This window comes from Lepidochelys olivacea (genome assembly GCF_965140295.1).
Source record: "Lepidochelys olivacea isolate rLepOli2 genome assembly, chromosome: 13".
NCBI lineage: Eukaryota > Metazoa > Chordata > Testudines > Cheloniidae > Lepidochelys > Lepidochelys olivacea.
In genome coordinates, this window is record NC_140423.1 from 38,646,580 (window position 1) to 38,673,387 (window position 26,808).

The following is a 26,808-nucleotide window of genomic DNA, read 5'->3' on the forward strand; positions in this document are numbered from 1 at the left end:
GGAGCAGCGCGGGGGGGGTTGAGGGGTGGGAACAGCCGGGGGAGCGGTGTGTGCTGAGGGCGGGCGTGTGCAGTTGGGGGGTGGGAGCAGCGGGGGGGTGTTAAGGGGTGGGAACAGCCGGGGGAGCGGTGTGTGCTGAGGGCGGGCGTGTGCAGTTGGGGTGTGGGAGCAGCGCGGGGGGGGGGTTGAGGGGTGGGAACAGCCGGGGGAGCGGTGTGTGCTGAGGGCGGGCGTGTCCAGATGGGGGGGGAAAGCTGGGCGGGCGTGTGCAGTGCCCCGGCCAATCAGAGCGGGTGGGGGGGCGGCATGTGGCCCACGTCCCCTGGTGCACACACACGAATACAAAGAGCCGCCCGCGACCTTCCTGTATCCTTTACCCGGGGCGCTGGGGGGCCAGGCCGGGCCCCCCACCCCACCCCCCTGCGCTGCCTGGCCTGGGCACACGTGCAAAGAGGCGGCCTGGGGCAGGGCCGTGTGCAATCCAGAGGGGGCGGCTGGGGGGGGCTGGGGGGGGATAGGTACATGGGATGCGGCTGGGGGGGGAGGGGTAGCTGGTTGGGAGGGAGTGGGGAATAGATAGATGCAGGGGGGCTTGAGGGTGAGGGGAAATAGATGCAGGGGGGCTGGACGGGGAGGGGCAGCTGGATGGGGGAGGGGAATACATGCGGGGGGGCTGGCGGGGGAGGAGAATAGATGCAGGGGGATGGGTGGGGAGGGGGGCTGGAGGGGGGATGATGGGGGGGGCTGGACAGGGGAGGGGGATAGATGCGGGGGTGGGCAGGGAAGGGCCTGGAGGGGGGTAGATAGATATCTGTGGGGGAGCAGGATTTGGTTGCACAGCTCTTGCGGGTGGGAGGACAGATGTACACGCACCCAGGGGAGAAGGCCGGTGTGGGGAAGGAAGGGGAGGGGAGGGGTGGAGAAGGCCCGGCGTGGGGAGGGACGGATGGGGAGGGGAGCGGTGGAGAAGTCCGGTGTGGGGAGGGATGGCCGGGGGGGGGGAAGGGCCGTGTGCATAGGAATGGGTGCAGGGAGTGCTCCCAGCCTCAGCGTGGGGGTGGGGTGCACAGGGCTGGCTTTCAACACCCCCACTATTAAAAATGTTCTAGCACCACTGGCCAGGCATGGGGAGGATGGATGGGGAGGAGGACCACGCGTGGGCGGCCATGACAGAGGTTGGCGTGACCTGACAGGAGGTGGGGGGTGGTTGGCATGACCCAGGCTGGGGCGGCCATGACAGAGGGTGGCGTGACCTGACAGGAGGTGGGGGCGTGGTTGGCATGACCCAGGCTGGGGCGGCCATGACAGAGGGTGGCGCGACCTGACAGGAGGTGGGGGGTGGTTGGCATGACCCAGGCTGGGGCGGCCATGACAGAGGGTGGCGCGACCTGACAGGAGGTGGGGGGTGGTTGGCATGACCCAGGCTGGGGCGGCCATGACAGAGGGTGGCGCGACCTGACAGGAGGTGGGGGCGTGGTTGGCATGACCCAGGCTGGGGCGGCCATGACAGAGGGTGGCGCGACCTGACAGGAGGTGGGGGCGTGGTTGGCATGACCCAGGCTGGGGCGGCCATGACAGAGGGTGGCGTGACCTGACAGGAGGTGGGGGCGTGGTTGGCATGACCCAGGCTGGGGCGGCCATGACAGAGGGTGGCGCGACCTGACAGGAGGTGGGGGGTGGTTGGCATGACCCAGGCTGGGGCGGCCATGACAGAGGTTGGCGTGACCTGACAGGAGGTGGGGGGTGGTTGGCATGAGCCAGGCTGGGGCGGCCATGACAGAGGTTGGGGTGACCTGACAGGAGGTGGGGGGTGGTTGGCATGACCCAGGCTGGGGCGGCCATGACAGAGGTTGGCGTGACCTGACAGGAGGTGGGGGGTGGTTGGCATGACCCAGGCTGGGGCGGCCATGACAGAGGTTGGGGTGACCTGACAGGAGGTGGGGGCGTGGTTGGTGTGACCAGGTCTGGAGATCATCTGTTGAGGGGGCAGCCCCGAAATCCTAGATGGCTACGGGGTGGCCATGAAAAGGGCCCAACATCAAAGTCCCCCTTGAGGGACCCCTTCTCCCATCTTTGCTCTGAGAACCCCCCTCCCTTCTGCCCTGGCCTAGAGACAGCCGGCTCACAGCCAATCGGCTACTTCGGGCTTCTCCCGCGCTAGCCAATGAGAGCGTTGGTGGCGACGGGACGCGGCGCTTTGTACACGGCCCCGGCGCTCGCTCCCTCCTCCCATCGCCCCCGCCCCGCCCCCGCGCTGCACACAGGGAGTGGAACGTTTGGCAGGCCAAGATTCTAAACCGCTGGGCCTCAAGTAAACAACCAACGGCCCGGGAGGGAGGGGCGTCATTAGCATTTATGGAAATGAGGGTCCCAGAGGACTCCTCGCCCCACAGGACGCCAACCCCCCCAGGCCCTGCATCACGCCAGCCCCCCCAGACCTACGTCACGCCAACACCCCCCCCCCGGCCTGCATGAAGCCAACCGGGCCCCATGTCATCCCAACCCCCCCAGGCCCTGCATCACGCCAACCCCCCCGCAGACCTACATCACGCCAACCCCCCCTCGGCCCTCCATCACGCCAACCCCCCCCCCCCCGGGCCCTCCATCACGCCAACCCCCCCCCGGGGCCCTCCATCACGCCAACCCCCCCGGGGCCCTCCATCACGCCAACCCCCCCCCGGGGCCCTCCATCACGCCAACCCCCCCCGGGGCCCTCCATCACGCCAACCCCCCCCGGGGCCCTCCATCACGCCAACCACCCCCCCCGGGCCCTCCATCACGCCAACGCCCCCCCCCGGGGCCCTCCATCACGCCAACCCCCCCCCGAGGCACTCCATCACGCCAACCCCCCCGCAGACCTACATCACGCCAACCCACCCTCGGCCCTCCATCACGCCAACCACCACCCCCCGGGCCCTCCATCACACCAACCCCCCCCCGGCCTGCATGAAGCCAACCGGGCCCCATGTCATGCCAACCCCCCCAGGCCCTGCATCACGCCAACCCCCCCACAGACCTACATCACGGCAACCCACCCTCGGCCTGCATGAAGCCAACCGGGCCCCATGTCATGCCAACCCCCCCAGGCCCTGCATCACGCCAACCCCCCCACAGACCTACATCACGGCAACCCACCCTCGGCCCTCCATCACGCCAACCACCCCCCCCCCCCGGGGCCCTCCATCACGCCAACCCCCCCCGGGCCCTCCATCACGCCAACCCCCCCGCAGACCTCCATCACGCCAACCCACCCTCGGCCCTCCATCACGCCAACCACGCCCCCCCCCGGGCCTTCCATCACGCCAACCCCCCCGCAGACCTACATCACGCCAACCCCCCCCCCCGGGCCCTCCATCACGCCAACCCCCCCCCGGGGCCCTCCATCACGCCAACCCCCCCCCGGGGCCCTCCATCACGCCAACCACCCCCCCGGGGCCCTCCATCACGCCAGCCACCCCCCCGGGGCCCTCCATCACGCCAACCCCCCCCCCCCGGGCCCTCCATCACGCCAACCCCCCCCCCGGGGCCCTCCATCACGCCAACCCCCCCCCGAGGCACTCCATCACGCCAACCCCCCCGCAGACCTACATCACGCCAACCCACCCTCGGCCCTCCATCACGCCAACCACCACCCCCCGGGCCCTCCATCACACCAACCCCCCCCCGGCCTGCATGAAGCCAACCGGGCCCCATGTCATGCCAACCCCCCCAGGCCCTGCATCACGCCAACCCCCCCACAGACCTACATCACGGCAACCCACCCTCGGCCTGCATGAAGCCAACCGGGCCCCATGTCATGCCAACCCCCCCAGGCCCTGCATCACGCCAACCCCCCCACAGACCTACATCACGGCAACCCACCCTCGGCCCTCCATCACGCCAACCACCCCCCCCCCCGGGGCCCTCCATCACGCCAACCCCCCCCGGGCCCTCCATCACGCCAACCCCCCCGCAGACCTCCATCACGCCAACCCACCCTCGGCCCTCCATCACGCCAACCACGCCCCCCCCCGGGCCTTCCATCACGCCAACCCCCCCGCAGACCTACATCACGCCAACCCACCCTCGGCCCTCCATCATGCCAACCACCCCCCCACGGGCCGTCCATCACGCCAACCCCCCCCCGGCCTGCATGAAGCCAACCGGGCCCCATGTCATGCCAACCCACCCTCGGCCCTCCATCACGCCAAGCCCTGCCCCGGCCTGCAGGAAGCCAACTGGGCCCCATGTCATGCCAACCCACCCCCAGCCCTCCACCACACCAACCCGCCCCCAGCCCTCTATCATGCCAACCACCCCCCAGACCTACGTCACGCCAACACTCCCGGCCAGCATGAAGCCAACCCACCCCTGACCACGTGTCACACCAACCCCCCCCCCCAGCCCTCTGTCATGCCAACCCTCCGCCCCAGCCCTGCCTCACTGTCAGCCTCCCCAGCCCACATCATGCCACCCACCCGCCCCAGCCCCGTGGCCAGTGGCAATGGAGCAATCTGTACAGTGGGAGGCTGAGAGCCATTGACCCAACCTGCAACCCTAGATATAATGGAAACCACTTCAAGCCTGGCCTCGTTCCAGTCCCCAGCCTGTCTCACATCAGCTTCAAGGGTCACCCACTTCTGGGTCAGGCGCCAACCCCCTTCCCCCATCCCGGGTCAGGCGCCAACCCCCTTCCCCCATCCCGGGTCAGGCGCCAACCCCCTTCCCCCATCCCGGGTCAGGCGCCAACCCCCTTCCCCCATCCCGGGTCAGGCGCCAACCCCCTTCCCCCATCCCGGGTCAGGCGCCAACCCCCTTCCCCCATCCCGGGTCAGGCGCCAATCCCCTTCCCCCATCCCGGGTCAGGCGCCAACCCCCTTCCCCCATCCCGGGTCAGGCGCCAACCCCCTTCCCCCATCCCGGGTCAGGCGCCAACCCCCTTCCCCCATCCCGGGTCAGGCGCCAACCCCCTTCCCCCATCCCGGGTCAGGCGCCAACCCCCTTCCCCCATCCCGGGTCAGGCGCCAACCCCCTTCCCCCATCCCGGGTCAGGCGCCAACCCCCTTCCCCCATCCCGGGTCAGGCGCCAATCCCCTTCCCCCATCCCGGGTCAGGCGCCAATCCCCTTCCCCCATCCCGGGTCAGGCGCCAATCCCCTTCCCCCATCCCGGGTCAGGCGCCAATCCCCTTCCCCCATCCCGGGTCAGGCGCCAACCCCCTTCCCCCATCCCGGGTCAGGCGCCAACCCCCTTCCCCCATCCCGGGTCAGGCGCCAACCCCCTTCCCCCATCCCGGGTCAGGCGCCAACCCCCTTCCCCCATCCCGGGTCAGGCGCCAACCCCCTTCCCCCATCCCGGGTCAGGCGCCAACCCCCTTCCCCCATCCCGGGTCAGGCGCCAACCCCCTTCCCCCATCCCGGGTCAGGCGCCAACCCCCTTCTCCCATCCCGGGTCAGGCGCCAACCCCCTTCTCCCATCCCGGGTCAGGCGCCAACCCCCTTCTCCCATCCCGGGTCAGGCGCCAACCCCCTTCCCCCATCCCGGGTCAGGCGCCAACCCCCTTCCCCCATCCCGGGTCAGGCGCCAACCCCCTTCCCCCATCCCGGGTCAGGCGCCAACCCCCTTCCCCCATCCCGGGTCAGGCGCCAACCCCCTTCCCCCATCCCGGGTCAGGCGCCAACCCCCTTCCCCCATCCCGGGTCAGGCGCCAACCCCCTTCCCCCATCCCGGGTCAGGCGCCAACCCCCTTCCCCCATCCCGGGTCAGGCGCCAACCCCCTTCCCCCATCCCGGGTCAGGCGCCAACCCCCTTCCCCCATCCCGGGTCAGGCGCCAACCCCCTTCCCTCATCCCGGGTCAGGCGCCAACCCCCTTCCCCCATCCCGGGTCAGGCGCCAACTCCCTTCCCCCATCCCGGGTCAGGCGCCAACTCCCTGGCCCTCATGGCCACTGATGTCTAGGCTACGGCACCCACCTGCCTCACAGCCGTCAAGCTCCCCTTGCAGCCAAGGCCCCCACCTGGTCACACCAACTCCCCCCCCGGCACCCATCCCCCTGGGTCATGCCCCACACCCCCCCTCACAGCCACTCACCCCCTTGGGTCATGCCACCCCCCCCTCACAGCCACTCATTCCCCCAGGGCCACACCATCCCTCCCTCACAGCCACCCTCCCCCGGGATCAAGCCAACCCTGCCCTCACAGCCACCCCCCTGTCATGCAACCCCCCCCTCGCAGCCACTAACCCCCCGACAGCTGTCCCCCCATCATGCTAACCCCACCCTTACAGCCACCCCCCTTGGGTCACCCCCCCACAGCCACTCACCCCTTGGGTCATGTCACCCCCACCACAGCCACCCACCCCTGGGTCATGCCAACCCCTTCCCACAGCCGCCCGCCCCCCCGAGGTTATATTTTCCTTGACTTTCCCTCCCCTCAGCTCCTGTAGTGCTCACCCCCGCCCAGGGGAGCCATGGGCTCTGGGAGCCGCCCCCGGGTGCGCCCATGCCCTGGATGCCCGCACTGGGGGTGCTGAGCGGGAAGCTCCCACAAACCCTTGGGCTCGCCATGTCCTTCAGCGCCACCATCCTCTTCTCACCCCCCGGTGCCCAGGAGGCCACGGCCTGCTGCTGTGCCTGCAAGCGGGAGCCGGGGGCAGAGGGGGGGGGTGGTACACCCCCAGCCCCCTGTGCCCCCATCAGTGTCTCGGGCCACGGGCTGGCAGTGCAGAGCTCCGAGCAGCTGCTGCACGTCATTTACCAGCGCCTGGACAAGGCCGTGGGGCTGGCCGAGGCCGCCCTGGCCCTGGCAAAGGCCAACAACCAGGCCCTGCGGCGGCTGGAGGAGGAGGTGGGGGGGCTGCGGAGGGGGGCGCCCCCGACCGTCAAGGCCAGCCCCTGCCCGACGGTGGCCGAGGAGCCCGAGGAGCCCGAGGAGGAGGCTGAAGGCTTGGGGAGCAGCGTCCAAGGGGTGATCGAGGAGCTGAGGCAGCTAGGAGCAGCGACAGAACCTCCCGGACGCCTGGGTTTCTCACCTGTGCAGCCTGGAGACTCGGGACTGGGTGGGGTGTGTGAGCCACAGACCCCACTGCGCCCTGCCATGGTGGTAGCTTAGCCCCCCCTGGCCGGGAACAGCTGGCTCCTGTCCAAGAGCTGCTTGGCAGTGATGCATTGTGGGAGTCACGCCAACCCCCACTTGGTGCCCAGGGCACAGGCTTGAAGGGCAATGCCAGTGCTGCGGATTGGGAGTGAGGGGCACCGTGGGGCTGTAGGGAGGGCACAGGGGGCTGTGAGCCAGGAGTGAGGGGCACCGCGGGGCTGAAGGAGTGTCCTAGGGGGCTGCGGGTCGGGAGTGAGGGGCACCATGGGGCTGTGGGGAGAGCCCAGGGGGCTGCGGGTCGGGAGTGAGGGGCACCGCGGGGCTGTGGGGAGATCCCAGGCGGTTGCGGGTCGGGAGTGAGGGGCACCGCGGGGCTGTGGGGAGAGCCCAGGGGGCTGCGGGTCGGGAGTGAGGGGCACCGCGGGGCTGTGGGGAGAGCCCAGGGGGCTGCGGGTCGGGAGTGAGGGGCACCGCGGGGCTGTGGGGAGAGCCCAGGGGGCTGCGGGTCGGGAGTGAGGGGCACCGCGGGGCTGTGGGGAGAGCCCAGGGGGCTGCGGGTCGGGAGTGAGGGGCACCATCAGGGCTGATGCATTTCTCCCCCAGGTGCTGGAGGAGCAGCCCCCCCTGGAGGACCCTCTTCAGCGAGTGGTGGTCCCGGCTTTCCCCACCACCCCCTCCCCTTCCCCCCAGCCCGTGGGGGAAACCTCACCCTCGGGTTCCGAGGAGCCACCCCCCTGCACGGCCCTAGAGAATGGCAGCCCAGGGGAGCCCCGGTTCTCCCTGGGGTTCACCAGCGGCCCCTGCCGCAGCCGGGGCAGTGGGCCCAAGAACTCCCGGCGCAAGAGGGACCTGGTGCTGTCGGTGAGTGGAGGCTAGCCGGGCTGGCGGAGGGGGGCGGCTGGGGACCCCTCACGCCAGTGACTCACTGTCTGCCCCACAGAAACTCGTCCATAACGTCCACAACAACATCACCAACCAGAGGAGATTCAATGGCTCTGAAAGGTGAGTCCCTCCCCGCAATGAACCCAGGAGTCCTGGCATGCCCCTTCGCTCCGCTATAACCACTAGGCCCACCCACCTCCTAGAGCCAGGGAGAGAACCCAGGAGTCCTGGATTGCTCTCCACTCTGCTCTATCCACTAGGCCCCCTCCACTCCCAGAGCTGGGATAGAACCCAGGAGTCCTGGCTCCCAGCCCCACACTCTAACCTCTAGACCTGTCTGGCAGTGGGATGGGGGGCTTTGGCATGACTCTCGCCCTCCCTTCTGCCACCTTGGCAGCATCAAGTCTTCCTGGAACATTGGGGTGGTGAAATTCCTGTTGGAGAAACTGAGGCACGAACTGGTGACGAGTCAGCATAACTACACTGACAAGGAGCTAAAGGGTGAGTGCGTGTTTACACCTTGCCCCCCCCGTGCCCCTAAACATGCTTCCTGCCCGACCCCTGACCCCTCTCTGTGCCCCTTGGCGCTTCCTGCCAGACCCCTGGCCCCTCTCTGTGCCCCTAGGCGCTTCCTGCCCGACCCCTGGCCCCTCTCTGTGCCCCTAGGCGCTTCCTGCCCGACCCCTGACCCCTCTCTGTGCCCCTTCGCGCTTCCTGCCCGACCCCTGACCCCTCTCTGTGCCCCTAGGCGCTTCCTGCCCGACCCCTGACCCCTCTCTGTGCCCCTAGGCGCTTCCTGACCGACCCCTAGCCCCTCTCTGTGCCCCTTGGCGCTTCCTGACCGACCCCTGGCACCTCTCTGTGCCCATTGGCGCTTCCTGACCGACCCCTGACCCCTCTCTGTGCCCCTTGGCGCTTCCTGCCCGACCCCTGGCCCCTCTCTGTGCCCCTTGGCGCTTCCTGCCCGACCCCTGGCCCCTCTCTGTGCCCCTAGGCGCTTCCTGCCCGACCCCTGACCCCTCTCTGTGCCCCTAGGCGCTTCCTGACCGACCCCTAGCCCCTCTCTGTGCCCCTTGGCGCTTCCTGACCGACCCCTGGCCCCTCTCTGTGCCCCTTGGCGCTTCCTGCCCGACCCCTGGCCCCTCTCTGTGCCCCTTGGCGCTTCCTGCCCGACCCCTGGCCCCTCTCTGTGCCCCTTGGCGCTTCCTGCCCGACCCCTGACCCCTCTCTGTGCCCCTAGGCGCTTCCTGCCCGACCCCTGGCCCCTCTCTGTGCCCCTAGGCGCTTCCTGCCCGACCCCTGACCCCTCTCTGTGCCCCTTGGCGCTTCCTGCCCGACCCCTGACCCCTCTCTGTGCCCCTAGGCGCTTCCTGCCCGACCCCTGGCCCCTCTCTGTGCCCCTAGGCGCTTCCTGCCCGACCCCTGACCCCTCTCTGTGCCCCTTGGCGCTTCCTGCCCGACCCCTGGCCCCTCTCTGTGCCCCTAGGCGCTTCCTGACCGACCCTTGGCCCCTCTCTGTGCCCCTTGGCGCTTCCTGCCCAACCCCTGGCCCCTCTCTGTGCCCCTTGGCGCTTCCTGACCGACCCCTGACCCCTCTCTGTGCCCCTAGGCGCTTCCTGCCCGACCCCTGACCCCTCTCTGTGCCCCTAGGCGCTTCCTGCCCGACCCCTGACCCCTCTCTGTGCCCCTAGGCGCTTCCTGCCCGACCCCTGACCCCTCTCTGTGCCCCTTGGCGCTTCCTGCCCGACCCCTGACCCCTCGGTGCCCTTGGCGCTTCCTGCCCGACCCCTGGCCCCTCTCTGTGCCCCTAGGCGCTTCCTGCCCGAGCCCTGGCCCCTCTCTGTGCCCCTAGGCGCTTCCCGCCCGACCCCTGGCCCCTCTCTGTGCCCCTAGGCGCTTCCTGACCGACCCCTGGCCCCTCGGTGCCCTTGGCGCTTCCTGCCCGACCCCTGGCCCCTCTCTGTGCCCCTAGGCGCTTCCTGCCCAACCCCTGACCCCTCGGTGCCCTTGGCGCTTCCTGCCCGACCCCTGGCCCCTCTCTGTGCCCCTAGGCGCTTCCTGCCCGACCCCTGGCCCCTCTCTGTGCCCCTACGCGCTTCCTGCCCGACCCCTGACCCCTCTCTGTGCCCCTTGGCGCTTCCTGCCCGACCCCTGGCCCCTCTCTGTGCCCCTTCGCGCTTCCTGCCCGACCCCTGACCCCTCTCTGTGCCCCTAGGCGCTTCCTGCCCGACACCTGACCCCTCTCTGTGCCCCTAGGCGCTTCCTGCCCGACCCCTGGCCCCTCTCTGTGCCCCTTGGCGCTTCCTGACCGACCCCTGACCCCTCTCTGTGCCCATTGGCGCTTCCTGCCCGACCCCTGGCACCTCTCTGTGCCCCTTTGCGCTTCCTGCCCGACCCCTGGCCCCTCTCTGTGCCCCTTGGCGCTTCCTGCCCGACCCCTGGCCCCTCTCTGTGCCCCTTGGCGCTTCCTGCCCGACCCCTGGCCCCTCTCTGTGCCCCTAGGCGCTTCGTGCCCGACCCCTGGCCCCTCGGTGCCCTTGGCGCTTCCTGCCCGACCCCTGGCCCCTCGGTGCCCTTGGCTGCTGCCGACTGAGCCCTGTCATGCCCAGGTGCCTGCGTGGCGTACTTCCTGACCAAGCGCCGCGAGTATCGCAACTCCCTAAACCCCTTCAAGGGGCTGAAGGAAAAGGAGGAGAAGAAACTGCGGAGCCGGCGCTACCGGGTGAGGGGCCTGGCATGGTGGGGTATCGGATGGGGCAGGGGGGTGGGGCCATGGGGGGCGCAGGGCAAGTGCGGGGGCTACGGGGGGCGCAGGGCAGGGGGCCTGGGCCATGGGGGGCGCAGGGCAGGTATGGGGGCTGTAGGAAGCCTAGGGCAGGGGGGTGGGGCCATGGAGGGCGCAGGGTAGGCGGGGGGGGCCGTAGGGAGCGTAGGGCAGGGGGGTGGGGCCATGTGGGGGCGCAGGGCCATGAGAGGTGCATGGCAGGAGGGGTGGGTGTTGTGCACAGCAAGGGGCCGGGCCCTGCGGGAAGCACAGCAGGCGGATCGGGGTTATGCTGGTGCCAGGCAGGGGATTGTGAATAGCAGGAGGTGGGGCCATGTGCGGGGTGTGATTGGGCAGCGGCATGGCTGTGGCAGGGGTGGGGCCGGGACCCCTTGCGGCACGGCGGGGCTGACCCCCGGCTCGCCCCCCAGCTCTTTGCCAACCGGGCGGGCGTGGCGCGGCTGCTGGGCCCTGAGGAGCAGCGGCTGTGGCGGGGCGTGACGGAGGAGCTCATGTCGGACGAGGAGGACAGCCCGAGTGAACCGGGGGTGTGGGTGGCCCGGCCCCCCCGCTTCCGTGCCACCCCCCTCACCCAGCTCTGCTACCGCCTGGACATCAACGCCAAGCACGGCGCCAAGGCCAACCGGGTCTATGGGCCGCCCTCTGAGCGCCTGCCCTCGGCTGAGGCCCAGCTCCTGCCCCCCCACCTCTATGACCCCCACTTCCAGGACCGCGAAGAGGGGGAGGGCTCCGGCCTTGCCCCTTTCCCCCCACCCCACAAGGCCTTCTGCCCTGACCTCCGCCCCTTCCTTGAGATCAAGGTGGAGAAGGACGAGTGAGCCAGGACAGGCGCCCCACACCCAAGATGGCCGCCACGGGGGGCCGGCGACCCTCCCGACGTGGGCTCAATGTGGAGCATGTTGAGGGACCATAGATGGCTGCTGGAGGACTCTGGGGGAATGGGGACAGGAAATGGGGCATCAAGGTAGAGAGAGATGAGCGAGCCAAGATGGCTGCTACGCATCCAAGATGGCTGCCCCACATTCAGCATGGTTGCCTCCCAACAAGATACCACCGGTGGGCTGTGAGGGGGAGGAGCTGCAACGTCCCCCCACCTCAGTGCTGTCAAGGACCCCATGGGGAGGATAAGCGAGCCAAAATGGCCACTGCTGACTGGGGGGGCACAGGTTTGGAGTGCTCCTCCCCACCCATCCCCTTCACTAACCTCAAGGTGGAGACGGACGAGAACTTGGGGGACAAAAAGGGGGAGCCAAGATGGCCGCCCTGCACACAAGATGGCCACTATGGGGAAAGGGAACAGGCCCTCCCCAGCCCCACTGGGCCTGATCTCATGGTGGAGGAGGACAAAAGACTGGGGGGGCCCAGAAATGGGGATTTCCCCCCAGGTACTTGGCGGGCAGGAGGCTGAGGGGGCACAGTGACAAGGGGGGAGTCCCCTGAAACATGAGGCCTTTTCACTCTCACACTCTGTGTCAGTGTCTCCTTTCGCTGCTTCTCTATGCCAGGATGCCTGGGTTCTCTGCCGCTGGGGGTGGGTGGTTGGGGTGGGGGTGAGGATGCCTGGGTTTTCTCCTGACAGGTTTTGGGGTTCAGAGGGGTGTTCGGGGGGGTGTCTGAGGTCAGGCCCAGCTTGGGCACCTCCAGGCTGGGCCCTTAACCTGGCAGACACTGGGCTTGTCCGTTCTGTGCCCCCTCCCTGCTCTCAGAATACCCCACCTGGGCAAAATTACCATATGCATATCAGACATTTGAATATATTACTGGTCCCAAACAGGCCTCCCTCTGCCCCCCATCCCCCACCATTGCAGGGATATGCCCTCACTCTGGGCTCTGGAAGGGGCAGAGCCCATGGCTGGCTGGGGGAAGGGCAGGTGAGGGTAACGCGGCAGCCCTGTCAGGTCCCTCAGTAGGGGTCAGAGTGAACAACTCCGGAGGGCGGAAGGGGCGGAGAGCACCACGCGCTGTTGGCGGGAGGGGCCAGAGCTAGCCCCGCCCCGCCCTCGACGCTACCCCGCCCTCCCGCAGCCCCGCCCCCCGGCGCTCCCATTGGCTGCCGGCCCCGCCCTCCCGCAGCTCGCCGCGCGCCCAGGCCGTGGAACCCGCCCCCCGGCAGAGCGAGGACGGGAGAAAAGGCGGGAAACGAGGCTGCACCGCGACGTACCCGCGCCCCCTCTTGAAGGGTGAGCGCGGTCCCCCCGAGCCTGTTCTCACCGCGGTCCGACCCCGCCAGCGCAGGAGGGACGCTGTCGGGGAGCCGGAAGGGGCTGGGGGGGTGATGGCCGGGGGGGGGCGGCGAGCCCGGAAGGGGCTGGGAGGGGGGGCGATGCCCGGGGGGGGCGAGGCCGGAAGGGGCTGGGGGAGGGGCGATGCCGGGGGGGGCGGCGAGCCCGGAAGGGGCTGGGGGAGGGGCGATGCCCGGGGGGGGGGGCGAGCCCGGAAGGGGCTGGGAGGGGGACGATGCCCGGGGGGGGGCGAGCCCGGAAGGGGCTAGGGGAGGGGCGATGCCCGGGGGGGGCTGGGAGGGGGGGCGATGCCCGGGGGGGGCGAGGCCGGAAGGGGCTGGGGGAGGGGCGATGCCGGGGGGGGCGGCGAGCCCGGAAGGGGCTGGGGGAGGGGCGATGCCCGGGGGGGGGGCGAGCCCGGAAGGGGCTGGGAGGGGGGCGATGCCCGGGGGGGGGCGAGCCCGGAAGGGGCTAGGGGAGGGGCGATGCCCGGGGGGGGCGGCGAGCCCGGAAGGGGCTAGGGGAGGGGCGATGCCCGGGGGGGGCGAGGCCGGAAGGGGCTGGGGGAGGGGCGATGCCGGGGGGGGGCGGCGAGCCGGGAAGGGGCTGGGGGAGGGGCGATGCCCGGGGGGGGCTGGGAGGGGGGGCGATGCCGGGGGGGGGGGCGATGCCCGGAAGGGGCTGGGGGAGGGGCGATGCCGGGGGGGGGCGATGCCCGGGGGGGGCTGGGAGGGGGGGCGATGCCCGGGGGGGGGCGATGCCCGGAAGGGGCTGGGGGAGGGGCGATGCCGGGGGGGGGCGGCGAGCCCGGAAGGGGCTGGGGGAGGGGCGATGCCCGGGGGGAGGAGAGCTGGCCCGGGCGCTCTTTGAAGGGGGTGTCCGTGGCAGGCCCCCCCACCATGGTGGCAGGCCTTCGGGGGTCCTACCCTACTGCAGTGGGAGCTGGGCATGGGCTGCCCCCTTCCCCTGGGGGCCCAGCTCGGCATAGGCTGGGTGCCCCCTGGCTGACTGGTAGGTCTGGGGGCACCCAAGAGGGGGGCCGGGATGAGGCCCCACCGAGCCCACGCCTCTCTTGCAGCGGGTGATGGCTGCGCCGACCAGGGTGCCGGAGGACGTGGGTGCTGAGCTGCTGGGCCCAGGTAAGTGCGGGAGGGGCCAGGCTGGGTGGGGGGTGCCCCTTGCTCCCCCTCACTGTGTCTCCCCACAGCTGGCGGTGCCTGCCTGCCCCCATGCCAGCTAACGGAGGAGGATGCGAGTGCCCACCCTGGCTTGACCAATCTGCTGCTCGGCCTGACCCACTATCTGGACCTCAGCGGGCTCAGCGCCCCCCTGGCCCGCCAGCTGGAGCAGGTATGTGTGGGGACGCCCCGAGGGAGGGTGGCTGCCCCGCTGCACCCCGCTCACCCTCTTCTCACCCCCTGCAGGCGGGGAAGGAGCTGCAGCTGCGTCGGGCAGCTTGGCTGCGCTGGGAGGCCCTGCACCGGCTCCTGCAGGAGGCACTGATGGAGCAGGGAGCTGGCATGGAGGACGCCAGCCCTGCCCTGCCGGACAGGAAGGTGCACTGGGGGAGAACTGGGGGGCTCGGTGACAATAGAGCAGGGATTGGGGGCTGGGCTGGGATTCAGGCTCAGGAAGAGTGGGGCTATGGGGTAGGAGGGGCATGGGAGACGGGTTTGGGGGCTCAAGAATGGGGGACATGGTGGAGGGATTGGGGAGAGGGCGATGGGCTTCGGGGCTCGGGATGGGGGAGGGATTGAGGAGGGGCTGGGGGCTCGGGATGGGGGAGGGATTGGGGAGAGGGGGAAGGGGTTTGGGGTCTCGGAATGGGGGAGGGAGAGAGGGAGGGGCTTGGGAGTTCAGGGGATGGGGAGGGATTGGGGAGAGGGGGAGGAGTTTGGGGGCTCAGGGGAAGGGAGGGATGAGGGGGAGAGGCTTGGGGACTCAGGGGATGGGGAGGGATTGGAGGGGGAGGGGTTTGGGGGCTCAGGGGTGTAGGGAAGGCAAAGGGGATAGGGAAGTCCCTGGGTATGAGGGGGTGGGGAAGAGCTGGGGGTCACGGGGTGGGGGAGGGGTTAGCTGGGGGTGGGCAGTGTTTGGGGAACGGGGGGCGGTGTCCCCACACTCCCTGACCCGTTTCCTTCCCCCCAGATCCTGGAGACGCTGGAGCAGCGGCTGCTGCTGGGGGAGCTGAGTCGCATCTTGGAGCCAGGCCCTTCGCTGCATGGCTCCCGGCCCCCCCTGCTGGGCCTGGGGGCCCCTGACCTGCTGGCGCTGCTGCCCCCGAGCCAGGTAACCCAGCCCTTCTGGACAGGGAGGGGAGGGACCCTGGCGCCCGGGAGCTGAGCCCTCTCTCTGTCTGCCCTCTGCGGTGCAGGACCTGGCACGGCTGCAGCAGCACCTCCCCCAGGAGATTGAGGAGCGGCTGCGGCGCAAGGGGCTAGCCCTGCTGGGCTACCACCGGCCCGAGAGTGGTGAGTGGGCGTGGGGCGTGGGCGGGCCCAGGGTCAGGAGGAGGGAGCCACTCTGACCCCTGTTCCCGCAGACCGCGCGGGGGAGACGGCGCGCTGCGCCATGCTCTGCACCCTGGCCGAGGGGCTGGCCGCGGAACAGCGGCGCCGGCAGGCAGCCCGGAGCCGGCGCCGGGACCTCATGGGGCTGTTGGAGAGGCAGAGAGCCGCCTACCCGCAGGTATGGGCCGGGGTGGGGCGGGCCGGGTGGGGCCGCCCCTCTGAGCCGCTCAGCCCCTCTCTCCCCCAGGTTCTCCTGCACTGCCTGGGCCTGCTGCAGCGCCTGGCCCAGGAGCACCGGCTCGGCACCCAGGCTGCGCTGGACCGCCTCAACACCCACTACCTGGAGGTGAAGTGCAGCGCCATGTTTCTCAAGATCCGGTGAGTGCGGCCGGGCACAGGTCACCCTCCGGGCGGGCTGGGGTCCGAGCTCATCGGCAGCTGGGAGGTTTGGGGCTCGGCGGGGACACGGGAGCCGGGGCCGGCTCACTGGCTGTGGCTCGGCGGTGACTTGCCCAGCCCCAGTGGCCCCGAGGACGAAGTTGGGGGAGGGGGGAGTTGTGGGGTGCCCGGCTCAGGGCTCTCTGCCGTGCGCTGTCTCCGCAGGCTGGAGGAGCTGAGCGTGCTGGTGGACACCTACTCGCCGGAGAAGGTGGAGGTGCATCGGGCCATCAGGTACGGTGGGGTTCCGGTGGGGCAGCGGGTGGGGGCCCCGGCTAGCACTCACCCCTCCCCTCTCCCCAGGGCCAGCCTGCAGGGCGCCGTGCAGCAGCAGGAGCAGGAGCTGGCCACGGCTCGGAAGATCCTGGCCGCCTACGAGAGCCTGGGGCCCGAGTTCGAGGGGCTGGTGCAGGAGTACGCCCAGCTGTGCGGGAGCATCGAGAACAAGCGCTGGGCCCTGCAGGAATTCAACAAGGGCTGCCACTGACGGGGGGCTCGGGCCCCACTTTCCGGGGCTCAAATAAACATGGCAATGGATTCCCTGGCTCGGTGCGCTTGGCATCCTTCCTGCGTCACGGCCCCCCACCCGCTGTGCCTGCTAGATCCTGCTCCCCGCCCCGAGCCAACGTAGAACCCAGGAGTCCTGCCCCCAGCCCCCACTGTCTGCTAGACCCCGCACCCCTCCCTGAGCCAGCGTGGAACCCAGGAGTCCTGGTTCCCTGGCCCCTCTGCCTGCTAGACACTGAGCCAGCGTAGAACCCAGGAGTCCTGCCCCCAGCTCTGACTGAGGGACCCCGCGACCCTCCCCAAGCCAGTGTGGAACCCAGGTGTCCTGGCCCCCCTGCTCTTAGCCAGTGGCTCCCAGCACCCATCACTGTAGCACACTATCCCCTGTGATGCCCGTTTGTCCTGGCAGTGCCAGGCCCGGGCTGCAGTTCAGTGCCTGGTGAAGCTCTAGCAAAGGGCCCCACGGGCTGGGAGAAGGGAAATCTGCCCCCTGGATCCATGGGAGGGGCAGGGAGCCTGGGCCACGGTCCCTCCCCAAGGGCTCCTAGCTCAGTGAGTGGGGGCGGGGGAAGGTCTCTCCTGGCCCAGTGGGTGGGGAGAAGCTAGGCCTAAAGGGGGAGAATGGGGGGTTTGGAGGGGAGAGGGGTCCCAGGGCTGGCAGGGGTCCCCCAGCTAGTTCAGTGCAGAGCCGCCAGCGAGGGAGGGACTCCGGGGGTCTCGGAGCTCGGCTGGCACCACAAAAGGCGAGGAAATTCAGCGGCGAGAAGTGCCCAGTGACGTGCCCTGGGACCCCAATCCCTGCTCCGCCCCTGCGAGAGATCTCGGAGCCGCGTGCAGCTCGTTCCTGGCAAACAGCCGCTCGCTGCGCAGCCGCCATCGGAAAAGCTCCCGGCGCCTTAGGAGAGAGAACGAGACAGGAAACCCCAGTGCCCACCCCTGGCATCCCAGTGCCCACCCCTGGCATCCCGCACGCACAGATTCAGGGCACTGGGAGAAAGGCCAGAACCAGGCTGTGGGGGCTGGAGTGGGCTCCGTGCGAGGAGAGATGGGAAAGCCGGGGCCTGCTCCGTGGGGAGAAGGGGCGACTGCGGGCCCACAGCAGAGGGCCGGGGCGGAGACTGTGACGAGGGCCTTGTTATTTGCTCCTTCACATAACACAAGAATTAGGGGTCACCCGATGAAAGGAAGAGGCGGCAGCTTTAAAACAAACCTAGGGAAGTATTTCTTCCCATGGTGCCAAGTTAACCTGTGGAACTCACTGCCAGGGGATGGGCTGAGGCCAGAAGTAGAAGGGGTTTGACACAATGAGCCATGTTCCTGGAGACCGGGTCCAGCGACAGCCATTAGCCAAGCTGGTCAGGGACGCAGCCCCCTACGCCAGCTGGCCCCAAAGCTTGGGGTGGATCACTGGATAATTGCCCTGGTCTGTTGGCAGCCAGGAGCCAGGGCTGCCTGGGGGTGACCCGTTACAGCGTTCTTATAGCCCTACTCCCCACCTAGGGCTGGGCACAGAACCCAGGAGTCCTGGCACCTCACCCCACCCCCCTGTGAGGTGGGCACAGAACCCAGGCGTCCGGGCTCCCCTCGACTCTAACCCCCTCCCCCCCCCGCTGTGGGGTGGGCACAGAACCCAGGCGTCCGGGCTCCCCGCCCCTGCTCTAACCCCCTTGCCCCACCATGAGGTGGGCACAGAACCCAGGCGTCCGGGCTCCCCGCCCCTTGCTCTAACCCCCTCCCCCCGCTGTGGGGTGGGCACAGAACCCAGGCGTCCGGGCTCCCCGCCCCTTGCTCTAACCCCCTCCCCCCGCTGTGGGGTGGGCACAGAACCCAGGCGTCCGGGCTCCCCGCCCCTTGCTCTAGCCCCCTCCCCCCGCTGTGGGGTGGGCACAGAACCCAGGCGTCCGGGCTCCCCCCGACTCTAGCCCCCTCCCCCCGCTGTGGGGTGGGCACAGAACCCAGGCGTCCGGGCTCCCGGCCCTAAATGAAAAGCCTGAGTGGAACGAGGTGGGCGGGGCCCGCGGCTGGTGACGAGGGGGCCCGCCCGGGGACAAAACAGAGCCGAGCCAGCCAGGAGTCGAACCTAGAATCTTCTGATCCGTAGTCAGACGCGTTATCCATTGCGCCACTGGCCCCGCCAGGCTGAGCGCGCGGAGCCGCTCCTATAGCGCCGAGCCAGGGCTGCTGGGAGACGTAGTCCGCCCGTTGGGGACGGGGGAGAGCGACGCGCACGCACACCTGGTGCCTGCTGGGAAATCCGTCTTCCGCCATGGAGAGTGAGGCATGGTGGGAAATGTAGGCCACAAGCGAGAGACAGGCACTATCCTGTCCGCCGAAAAGGCGCCGAGCATGACGGGAAAGTGAGTGCAGGGCTCCCATGGGCGCAATGCACGGTGGGTAATAGAACCGTAGCACCCCATGAACCCCACGGCCGCAATGCATTGTGGGCAATGTGGTCTTGGCGGAGAGGCTGTTCGGTCCTGGCGCTGGACATGCAGGGAAATGTAGTCCTTGCCTCGCGAAGCGCATGAAGGGAAATGGAACCGTCCTCGTGCCACCGACTCGATTGGTTCTCGCCGGCTTGGCCCGCCCCTCCGCTCCCCAATTGGCCGCCTGGACCGGAAGCGCGCTGTGGTTGGCCGGCAGGGCGCGACGCGGCTCTGTGATTGGCCGGCCGGGCTGGGGGCGCGTCTGGCAGCGATGGCGGCGGCAGCGGCTCCGGCTCCGGCTCCGGGTCCGTGCGGGGCGGGGGGACCCCGCGTGTCCAGCGGCCGGGACCTGAGCTGCGTCCCGGAGGTGGCGGAGACGCTGGGGGCCGTGGCTCGGCAGGGGTGAGACCACGTGACCCGCCCCACGTGGCCACTGCCCCGCCCCCTCCAAGCCCCGCTCATGTGGCGGCGAATTGCCCGGCCTCCCCCCCCCCCCGCAGCCTGGGGACCCCCCCGCGCTGGCCTCCCCTCCCCCCCTGCCCCTGGAACCCCTCCCCCATCCCGGGCCGGCCTCCCCTGCCCCTGGAGCCCCTCCCCCATCCCGGGCCGGCCTCCCCTCCCGCCCTGCCCCTGGAACCCCTCCCCCATCCCGGGGCGGCCTCCCCTCCCCCCCTGCCCCTGGAGCCCCTCCCCCATCCCGGGCCGGCCTCCCCTCCCGCCCTGCCCCTGGAGCCCCTCCCCCATCCCGGGCCGGCCTCCCCTCCCGCCCTGCCCCTGGAACCCCTCCCCCATCCCGGGCCGGCCTCCCCTCCCCCCTGCCACTGGAGCCCCTCCCCCATCCCGGGCCGGCCTCCCCTCCCCCCCTGCCCCTGGAGCCCCTCCCCCATCCCGGGCCGGCCTCCCCTCCCGCCCTGCCCCTGGAGCCCCTCCCCCATCCCGGGCCGGCCTCCCCTCCCGCCCTGCCCCTGGAGCCCCTCCCCCATCCCGGGCCGGCCTCCCCTCCCGCCCTGCCCCTGGAGCCCCTCCCCCATCCCGGGCCGGCCTCCCCTCCCGCCCTGCCCCTGGAGCCCCTCCCCCATCCCGGGCCGGCCTCCCCTCCCGCCCTGCCCCTGGAGCCCCTCCCCCATCCCGGGCCGGCCTCCCCTCCCGCCCTGCCCCTGGAGCCCCTCCCCCATCCCGGGCCGGCCTCCCCTCCCGCCCTGCCCCTGGAGCCCCTCCCCCATCCCGGGCCGGCCTCCCCTCCCCCCTGCCACTGGAGCCCCTCCCCCATCCCGGGCCGGCCTCCCCTCCCCCCTTGCCACTGGAACCCCTCCCCCATCCCGGGCTGGCCTCCCCCCCCGGAACCCCTCCCCCATCTCGGGCCAGCTTGGGGCTTGGCGGGATCGCACCCAGGGGGATCTGGGGCTCTGCTGGGCTGGGGAACTCCCCGCCACTGGATGAAGCTCCCAGGCCCTTGTCCTCCAGCCCAGCCCTCCGTCTCTCCGCAGGTTCGATTTCCTGTGCATGCCGGTCTTCCACCCACGCTACCGCCGGGAGTTCAGCCATCAGCCGGCCAGTGGCCGCCCTGGCCCCCACACCCGCTCCGACCTGCTGCTCTCGGGGAGAGGTGAGCCCCCCTGCCCCCCACTGGACTTCCCAGTGCCATCTGCCCCCACTCCGAGCTGGCTGTGCCTCCTAATACTCCCAGGACAGCACCCCCTGCTGAGATCCCACTGCAGTCCTGGCCTTGGAGCCCCCCCTGCGTTGTCTGTGCCCCCCGCTGGGCTGCCGGGCATTATCTGGGCCCCCCAGCCTAGGGAGAGTGACCCCGCATTAGGCTGCCTGGTGGCATGTCTATTCCCCTGCACCCTAGAATCCTAGAATATCAGGGTTGGAAGGGCCCTCAGGAGATCATCTAGTCCAACCCCCTGCTCAAAGCAGGACCAATCCCCAATTTTTGCCCCAGATCCCTAAATGGCCCCCTCAAGGATTGAGCTCACAACCCTGGGTTTAGCAGGCCAATGGTCAAACCACTGAGCTATCCCTCCCCTTGCTGGGGTGCCCCCTGCGCTGTGGATCTCACCCACTCTCACCCCCCCAGACTGGAACACGCTGATTGTGGGGAAGCTGTCTCCCTGGATCCGCCCGGACGCAAAGGTGGAGGCAGTCCGCAGGAACTCAGAGGCGGTGAGTGGGGGGCTGGGAGCCCAGGGAAGGGGGGGGAGATTATAACAGCCCTGGGGGTTAGGGGAGAGGTGATAGTGGGGTGGGGAGGAGGTGTCACGGTGGGGGGAGGGTGGGATAGACCGTGGGGGGAGGGGTTACTCTGGGGGAGTGAGTGGGGGTACACAGTCTCCTCTCTCCCCAGGCAATGTTGCAGGAGCTGAACTTTGGGGCGTACCTGGGGCTCCCTGCATTCCTGCTGCCCCTGACGCAGGGCGAGAACCCCAACCTGGCCCGGGTGCTGAGCACCCACATCCACACCGGGCACCACAGCACCATGGTGAGTGCAGGGCTGGGCGGAGGGGGGAAGGGGGTGTGGCTGTGACTAACCCTTCATTTCACCCCCCACCCCACCCCAGTTCTGGATGCGGGTCCCCCTGCTGGCCCCTGAGGATCTGCGGGACGACCTGATCGAGAATGAGCCGGTGCCGGTGCCCGAGGACGGCTCGGGGGATGAGAAGACATGGATATGGTGAGGGGGCAGGGGACCTGGGGGGAAGCACGCAGCCCCAGAGCCTACTTTTAAATGAGGCAAGCACACATGATGTGGGGAGGCGTCCTGTTGGGGCTGAGGTTAGGGATCTGGGGGAGAGGGGGGCAATGCATAGAGGGGAACTGGGGGGGGCACCGAGGGAGGGCAGGATCTTGTTCCCTATTCACTGTCCCCCATTTCTCTGCAGGTGGCACGATTTCCGGACCCTCTGTGACTACAACAAGCGCATTGCAGTGGGTGAGTGTGGGGTGGGGGCACTGCTGCGGGGAAGCTCGCAGCACTGGGGCAGGGGATGGCAGGTTTCTTGACCCCTGTTTTCTGCCCCCTCCAGCCTTGGAGGTGGGGCCAGACCTGCCCTCCAATCACGTCATCGACCGCTGGCTGGGGGAGCCAATCAAAGCGGCCATCCTGCCCACTAGCATCTTCCTGACCAATAAGAAGGGTTTTCCCGTCCTCTCCAAGATGCACCAGCGCCTGGTCTTCCGCCTGCTGAAGGTGAGCCCTGCCCAGGCTCCGCCCACCCAGATCTCCTGGCCCCACCCTCTGAAGCCATGCCCACCCAGAGCCCTGCCCTCCTTGATCCTGTCTCTGTCACTGAGCCACGCCCCCACCTTCCCAAGATGCACCATCTCCTGCTACACACTAAGCTCTCCAGGCCCCCTCCTAGCTGGGGACACTGCTGTGGGGAAGCTCCCAGCACTGGGATGGAGGAAGGGTGTGACCCTCATTTTCCATCCCCACTTCACTGTGGAGGTTCTATGCTCTGGGGGGAGTATCCCAGGGGCTTGTCTCCCCATGCTGGGGGTCAGGGCGGGTCAGGCTGTGGGGGGGCATTGTCGCTGTCTAACCCTGCCCCCGCCCCCCAGCTGGAGGTGCAGTTCATCGTGTGGGGCGCTCACCACCACCCCGAGAAGGAGTTCTGCTCTTACCTGCAGTACCTGGAGTACCTGAGCCAGAACCGGCCCCCACCCTCCGCCTATGAGCTCTTCGCCAAGGGGTATGAGGACTATCTGCAGTCCCCCCTGCAGGTGAGCGACCATGGCTGTCATCGGTGTGGCTCAGGGTGAACGCCGTCATAGCACTGGGGCTAAGACCCATGGCTCACAAAATAGCTTCTTCAATGTTCACGGCTAACATTGCCAACTGACATTGTTAGGGCCCAGGGTTAACACGGCAATATTGTTACAGCTTGGACCAGCATCCTGTCCCACCATCATTAGGGTTCAGAGTTAACAGGGATTGGTCCAGCATCATATTCCCCCATCATTAAGGTCCAGGGTTAGGGCAAGTTGGGTTAGCATCATATCCACCATCCTAGGCTGCAGGGTTAACAGGGCTTGGCCAGTATTCTATCTCATCGTCATTACGGTTCAGGATGAATGCTGCCTCGTGCTGGGGTTGGGACTCATAGGTATCAGAGTGGCATAACTTGGATCCAGGGCCAACATTCTTGTGTCATCATTAGGGTTCAGAGTTAACATCAGAACTTGCCAGGATTTCAGGACAGCATTGCACCACAATGTCATTAGGGCTCAGGGTGAACTCTGCTAGAGCACTGTCATTGGGCCTTGTGGCTGCTGACTCACCTTCATTCATGCAGTATCACCTAGTGTCATTGTGACGCCTGTGGGCTATTGGGTGCCCATTGTTAGGGTTCTGAGGGGATGCCCCGTGACTATGCAATGTTGATGCATCTGTCATCTGCATTCAGAGTGAACATCTCATGTCAGAGTTCATCATTAGGGCCCAGAGTGAACACCTCTCTTGGTGGGCTTGGCGTGCATCATTAGGGTTCAGAGTGAATGTCACTGGCTCTGCAGTGCAATGGGGGGGTTCTTCCTACTCCCTGCCCTCCTCAAGCTGCTCTCCCCTCCTCCCGCAGCCCCTGATGGACAACCTGGAGTCCCAGACCTATGAGGTCTTTGAGAAGGACCCCATCAAATACTCCCAGTACCAACAGGTGTGGGGGAGCTGGGCCATGAACAGGGGGAGGGGCTTTGGTGGGCAGGACCTAGCTAAGGGGGTGGGGCCAGAGGGAAGGAGGAGTGGCTGTGGGAAGGGGTGGGGCCTGTGGCGAGGGGTAATGGGAGCAAGGCCTAGTGGGTGAGGGTTCAGGGAGGGTGGGGCAATGCGGGCAGGGTGTATTTGGGGGTGGGGCCTGGGGGGAGGAGTGTGGTGTGGGGGCAGGATCTGAGGGGGGCAGTTGCGGGGGGGGCTGCAGGGCTCCCCAGAGACTACCCCCTCTCCTCTACCCCCCAGGCGATCTATAGGTGCCTGCTGGACCGGGTGCCTGAAGAGGAGAAGGAGACGAATGTGCAGTGAGTGATGCCCCGCCCCTCCATGGCAACGCCCCACCCCTCAGTTATACCCCTCCCACCTGGTGCTGCCCCAGCCCCATGGGACATGGCTCGCCTGGCAACCTGACCTGGTGATGCTCCTGAAGTCACTCGGATCCTTCCCCCCCGATGGGGAGATCCATCCCCCTGGCACCCCCTGTGTGCTGCCCTCTGACCTCCCTCTGTGCCCCTCAGGGTAGTGATGGTGCTGGGGGCCGGCCGGGGCCCCCTGGTCAATGCCACGCTGCGGGCGTCCCGCCAGGCCGGCCGGCGGGTGAAGATCTATGCCGTGGAGAAGAACCCCAACGCTGTGGTGACGTGAGTGCCCCCATGCTGGCCCTGCCCCATATTCAACCCCCCTCCCCCTCCCAAGTTAGAGCCTGCTGAGACTAGGCCCATTGTCTGTGTGTTTATCCATCCCTCACCCCCTGAGACCTGGTGTAGGAGAAGGGAGGAGATCCAGGGGCTGGCAGTTCCTTGGGTTAACCCTCACTCCCTGCAGACTGGACAGCTGGCAGTAGGAGTGGGGGGGATACAGTGACAGGCAGTTCCCCAGGTTAACCCCGTGACTCTGACAGGCTGGAGAGCTGGCAGTATGAAGGGGCGCAATCGCAGTAGGAGGAGGGGATCCAGTGGTGGGCAGTTCCCTGGGTTAGCCCCACACCAACCCGAAGGCTGGTGCACTGGCAGCAGGATGGGGGGATATAGCGGTGGGCAGTTCCCTGGTTTAATCTGGAGTGCTCGTGGTAGGAGCGGGGAGCCAGTGGCGGACAGTTCCCTGGATTAACTCTGCACTCCCCGCAGCCTGGAGAGCTGGCAGTACGAGGAGTGGGGCTCGCAGGTGACCGTGGTATCGTCTGACATGCGGGACTGGACGGCCCCTGAGCAGGCCGATCTCCTGGTGTCGGAGCTGCTGGGCTCCTTTGCTGACAACGAGCTGTCCCCCGAGTGCCTGGACGGGGCGCAGCACTGCCTGCGGGGTGAGCGGGCTCCGGGGGTGGGGGGAGCTGTGGGTCGGGCAGGGGGAGCAGTGGGAGGTGTTGGTGGGGCATGCGGGGGGGAGTTGTGGAGGGTTGCTGGGCAGGGAGGCAGGTTTGGTGTGGGGCGCTTGTTGCCCCAATGTCTGACACCCTCCTCTCCCCCCCGCCCCATTCTCCAGCGGGCGGCGTGAGCATCCCCAGCACTTACACGTCCTTCCTGGCACCCATCTCCTCCTCCAAGCTGTACAACGAGGTGCGTGCCTGTCGGGAGAAGGACCGGCACCCCGAGGTGAGCCCCCCAACCATGCCCCCCACATGCCTCCCGACCACAGCCCCCTCCAGTCCTCCTGTCCCCCGCCAGTCTGAACCCCCCCCCGCCCCTCCCAGCTCGGTCAGGGGTTGCCCAGGTGCTGTCTGGCAGGGGCTGGGGGTCATGCTCTGACCAGGTCTCTCTCTCTCTCCCCCCACCACACTCCCCCAGGCGCAGTTTGAGATGCCCTATGTTGTGCGGCTCCACAACTTCCACCAACTGGCACCACCCCAGCCCTGCTTCACCTTCCACCACCCGCACCCAGGTAGGGCGCTGGGGCGGGGCCTGAGCTGACCACACCCCTGTGGGGTGGGGAGGGGCGGGGCCTGAGCTGACCACACCCTTCTAGGAGAAAGTTCTCCCCTAACCTCCCCCCTTTGGCAGACCCAGACCGGGACAAGAGCCAGTACCGGCAGCTGGAGTTCGCGGTGGAGGTGAACACTGTGCTGCACGGCTTCGCCGGCTACTTCGAGACCACGCTCTACGGCGACGTCACACTCAGTGAGTGCGGGGCCGGGGGCTGCTGGAGCATGGGGGGGGCGGGGCACTGCTGGGCCAGAAGGGGGGGCAGGGTGCAGCTGGGGGCTTGTGGGGGGCAGGGCCAGGGCACTGGGATGGGGTCAGGGTGCAGTGGGGGGATGTCAGGGGGAGTGGGGAAGCCTGGTTGAGGAGGGTGGGGCTGGAGATTTTCCTGGTTGGGCAGATCCAGAGGGGCAAGGCTCCCCAGGTGGGGGGGAGGGGGCAGGTCTGGGGGGGAGGCTCCCTAGGTATTGGGGGGAGGGGGGAAGGTTGCCCAGGCTGGTGGGGGGGGCAGATGAGGGGGGAGGCTGCCGAGGCTCAGGGGGGCAGGTCTGGGGGGGAGGCTCCCCCGGTGGGGGGGCTCGGTGGGGGGGAGGGGCAGAGGGTGCCGGGGGGGGTCCTGGCCCCCGTCTCACACCCCCTCCCCCTAGGTATCCGGCCCGAGACGCACTCCCCCGGCATGTTCTCCTGGTTCCCCATCTTCTTCCCCATCAAGGTGAGCGGCCCCGCCCCAGCGGGCTCCCCGGCGGGGGGGCAGTGTCCTCACGGGGGAGGGGGAAGCCGTAGGGCGTGTCCCCGGGGAGGGGGCGGGGCTTGGCCAGGGGGCGGGGCTTGGCGCGGCCTGACGCTCCCTCTCTTCCCCACAGCAGCCGCTGGCGGTGCGCGCGGGCGAGCGCGTGCGCGTGGCCTTCTGGCGCTGCGCGGCCCCGCGCAAGGTGTGGTACGAGTGGGCGGTGACGGCGCCCGGCTGCTCCGCCCTGCACAACCCCAGCGGCCGCTCCTCCACCATCGGCCTCTGAACGGGCGCCACGTCACTGAGACCCCGCCCCCTCCGTCTCGGCCTGTGAGTGGCCCGGACGTCACCGGGGGCGGGGCCTGGACCGAGACCCCGCCCCACGCGGCCCTCCCTCCCCTCTCTGTCCACGGTCCGTGCGTTTCAATAAAGCTTTCTGTCTGGGCCCTTGTGTGTGTCTGTCTACGGCGGGAGAGGGGCGCCCTCCCGTTGTCATGGCAACCCGCCCCCTGAGCGCAGCCGTGCGAGGCGGGATAGGTTACTGACGCTGCTGTACCGCCCCTCTTCGTTCTGGGCCAATCAGCGTGGCTGTTGTGAGCCAAGCCACATCC

General features: G+C 68.8%; 3 protein-coding genes across 4 annotated transcripts; all 3 read left to right on the forward strand.

The window, feature by feature from the left end:
* The first annotated feature begins 303 nt into the window (after nt 1-303).
* LOC311529776 (uncharacterized protein C14orf93) lies at nt 304-12,203 on the forward strand. Its single transcript, XM_084645975.1, has 7 exons — nt 304-366; nt 6,415-7,040; nt 7,677-7,934; nt 8,014-8,075; nt 8,353-8,456; nt 10,565-10,677; nt 11,151-12,203. The coding sequence occupies exons 2-7, from the start codon at nt 6,480-6,482 to the stop codon at nt 11,556-11,558; spliced, it is 1,506 nt and encodes a 501-aa protein (XP_084502101.1). The 5' UTR covers nt 304-366; nt 6,415-6,479; the 3' UTR covers nt 11,559-12,203.
* Nucleotides 12,204-12,784: 581 nt separating this feature from the next.
* On the forward strand, nt 12,785-16,454 carry HAUS4 (HAUS augmin like complex subunit 4). 2 transcript variants are annotated; one of them, XM_084646254.1, is made up of 10 exons: nt 12,785-12,920; nt 14,041-14,101; nt 14,170-14,312; nt 14,387-14,518; nt 15,111-15,251; nt 15,337-15,433; nt 15,505-15,650; nt 15,720-15,850; nt 16,076-16,144; nt 16,214-16,454. In XM_084646254.1, exons 2-10 carry the CDS (start codon nt 14,047-14,049, stop codon nt 16,395-16,397), a joined length of 1,098 nt encoding a protein of 365 aa, XP_084502380.1. In that variant the 5' UTR covers nt 12,785-12,920; nt 14,041-14,046; the 3' UTR covers nt 16,398-16,454. The 2 variants fall into 2 exon arrangements, with proteins under 2 accessions (XP_084502380.1, XP_084502379.1); XM_084646253.1 differs by having other exon boundaries at nt 15,505-15,850.
* A 2,627-nt stretch (nt 16,455-19,081) lies between these two features.
* PRMT5 (protein arginine methyltransferase 5) lies at nt 19,082-26,644 on the forward strand. The gene is made up of 17 exons (XM_084646123.1): nt 19,082-19,245; nt 20,331-20,449; nt 20,924-21,009; nt 21,191-21,325; nt 21,405-21,517; nt 21,726-21,775; nt 21,870-22,033; nt 22,405-22,566; nt 23,421-23,498; nt 23,798-23,856; nt 24,070-24,192; nt 24,679-24,854; nt 25,034-25,143; nt 25,336-25,429; nt 25,549-25,665; nt 26,115-26,179; nt 26,331-26,644. The coding sequence occupies exons 1-17, from the start codon at nt 19,115-19,117 to the stop codon at nt 26,481-26,483; spliced, it is 1,935 nt and encodes a 644-aa protein (XP_084502249.1). The 5' UTR covers nt 19,082-19,114; the 3' UTR covers nt 26,484-26,644.
* Nucleotides 26,645-26,808: the final 164 nt, after the last annotated feature.

Bases quoted from the DNA above. Each gene is read 5' to 3' on its own strand.
- LOC311529776 (XM_084645975.1), top strand. From the start codon at position 6,480: ATGCCCTGGATGCCCGCACTGGGGGTGCTGAGCGGGAAGCTCCCACAA. The intron at 7,935-8,013 runs GTGAGTGGAGGC...TCTGCCCCACAG, and splicing joins AGAGGGACCTGGTGCTGTCG to AAACTCGTCCATAACGTCCA. The intron at 8,457-10,564 runs GTGAGTGCGTGT...TGTCATGCCCAG, and splicing joins CACTGACAAGGAGCTAAAGG to GTGCCTGCGTGGCGTACTTC.
- HAUS4 (XM_084646253.1), top strand. From the start codon at position 14,047: ATGGCTGCGCCGACCAGGGTGCCGGAGGACGTGGGTGCTGAGCTGCTG. The intron at 15,434-15,504 runs GTGAGTGGGCGT...CTGTTCCCGCAG, and splicing joins CTACCACCGGCCCGAGAGTG to ACCGCGCGGGGGAGACGGCG. The intron at 16,145-16,213 runs GTACGGTGGGGT...CCCTCTCCCCAG, and splicing joins GAGGTGCATCGGGCCATCAG to GGCCAGCCTGCAGGGCGCCG.
- PRMT5 (XM_084646123.1), top strand. From the start codon at position 19,115: ATGGCGGCGGCAGCGGCTCCGGCTCCGGCTCCGGGTCCGTGCGGGGCG. The intron at 21,518-21,725 runs GTGAGGGGGCAG...ATTTCTCTGCAG, and splicing joins GATGAGAAGACATGGATATG to GTGGCACGATTTCCGGACCC. The intron at 24,193-24,678 runs GTGAGTGCCCCC...CACTCCCCGCAG, and splicing joins AACCCCAACGCTGTGGTGAC to CCTGGAGAGCTGGCAGTACG.